Below are 1,133 nucleotides of genomic sequence, written 5' to 3'. Positions count from 1 at the left end.
GCTCGACTAGAGATCATCCATCAGATGATTGAGTGACCCGCTGAGATTATCCATCACCGTCTCAGCGACAGGGTCAAGTCTTTACTTACCAGCGACAGGGTCAAGTCTTTACTTACCAGCGACAGGGTCATGTCTTTACTTACGACATTTCGTTAGCGAGCAGACGGCTGACCGTCGAGTAATGCAACCCAAGATGATCTGCCACATCTTCTGTGAATAGCCATAACGCTCAACGGCCTCGACAATTGCATGGTTACGCCTCTGTTTAACGGATCTCGATTCTTCTGCAAACAACTCCTTTAGCCTGGGTCGATTGTAAACTTGTTTGCCGGGGTCGGACCAACTTAACCCATTGTTTTTACAGAAACAATCCCATAAAAGTGTGTCTCGCGTCAACTATCTTGTCCGGTTTGACGACAATTAAGATGGCCGGTTGAGTTTCGTTATTTTCTTAGATGTTGTTTCTTGCGATAGCTGTCTCCTTCGATTTCAATAATGCTGGCATGGTGGATAATCCGATCAACCGCAGCGACGGTCATCAACGCATCGGGAAAGATTTGATCCCACTGGCTGAAGGGTTGATTGGATGTGATTATCAGGCTACCGCTTTCGTAGCGGTGGGCAATAAACTCAAAGAGAGCTTGGGTTTCACCGTCACTCTTTTTGACGTAACCGATATCATCAATAACCAGCACCGGGTACTTGTCTAGGCGGGTCATGTAGGCCATCAGATCCAGCTCTTTTTTGCCTTTTGCAGCTGCTGGACGAGTTCGCTGGCGGAGAGCCATTTGACGCGAACGCCGCGCTCAATCAGGTGATAGCCTAGCGCTGCGGCAATGTGAGATTTGCCAACCCCGGAAGGCCCGATCAGCAGTACGTTGCCTGCTTGTAGCGCCCATTGGTGGTCATCTTTGAGCTGGAGTATGGGCTGTTGAACGGCTTTGGGTAAATCCGTAAAATCGAGAGTTGCAAAGCTTTTACCTGCAGGGAGCCGAGCTTCTCGAGTCCACTTACTGGTCCTTGTTTGAAAGCGTCTGGCCAGTTCCTGCTCGCAGAGCTTGCTCAGGAATTCTGAATAACTCCACGTCTTCTCAATCGCCTGTTTCTGATAGTTATCCAGGTTCTGACTGAAG

General features: G+C 49.1%; 1 protein-coding gene across 1 annotated transcript in view; it reads right to left on the bottom strand.

Annotated features, from left to right (window-relative positions):
* Positions 1-727: 727 nt before the first annotated feature.
* The window catches only part of LOC106820216 (uncharacterized protein y4jA/y4nE/y4sE-like), a gene marked incomplete at its 5' end in the record, with an annotated part of 2,605 nt that continues 2,199 nt past the window's right edge, over positions 728-1,133 (bottom strand). The window contains one exon of the mRNA XM_014824754.1: positions 728-1,127. Within this exon, the coding sequence (XP_014680240.1) occupies positions 728-1,127 (400 nt within the window). The remainder of the gene's footprint in view (positions 1,128-1,133) is intronic.

Source organism: Priapulus caudatus, unplaced genomic scaffold (genome assembly GCF_000485595.1).
Source record: "Priapulus caudatus unplaced genomic scaffold, Priapulus_caudatus-5.0.1 Scaffold8536, whole genome shotgun sequence".
NCBI lineage: Eukaryota > Metazoa > Priapulida > Priapulimorpha > Priapulimorphida > Priapulidae > Priapulus > Priapulus caudatus.
This window is presented reverse-complemented; position numbering and strand designations above follow the sequence as displayed.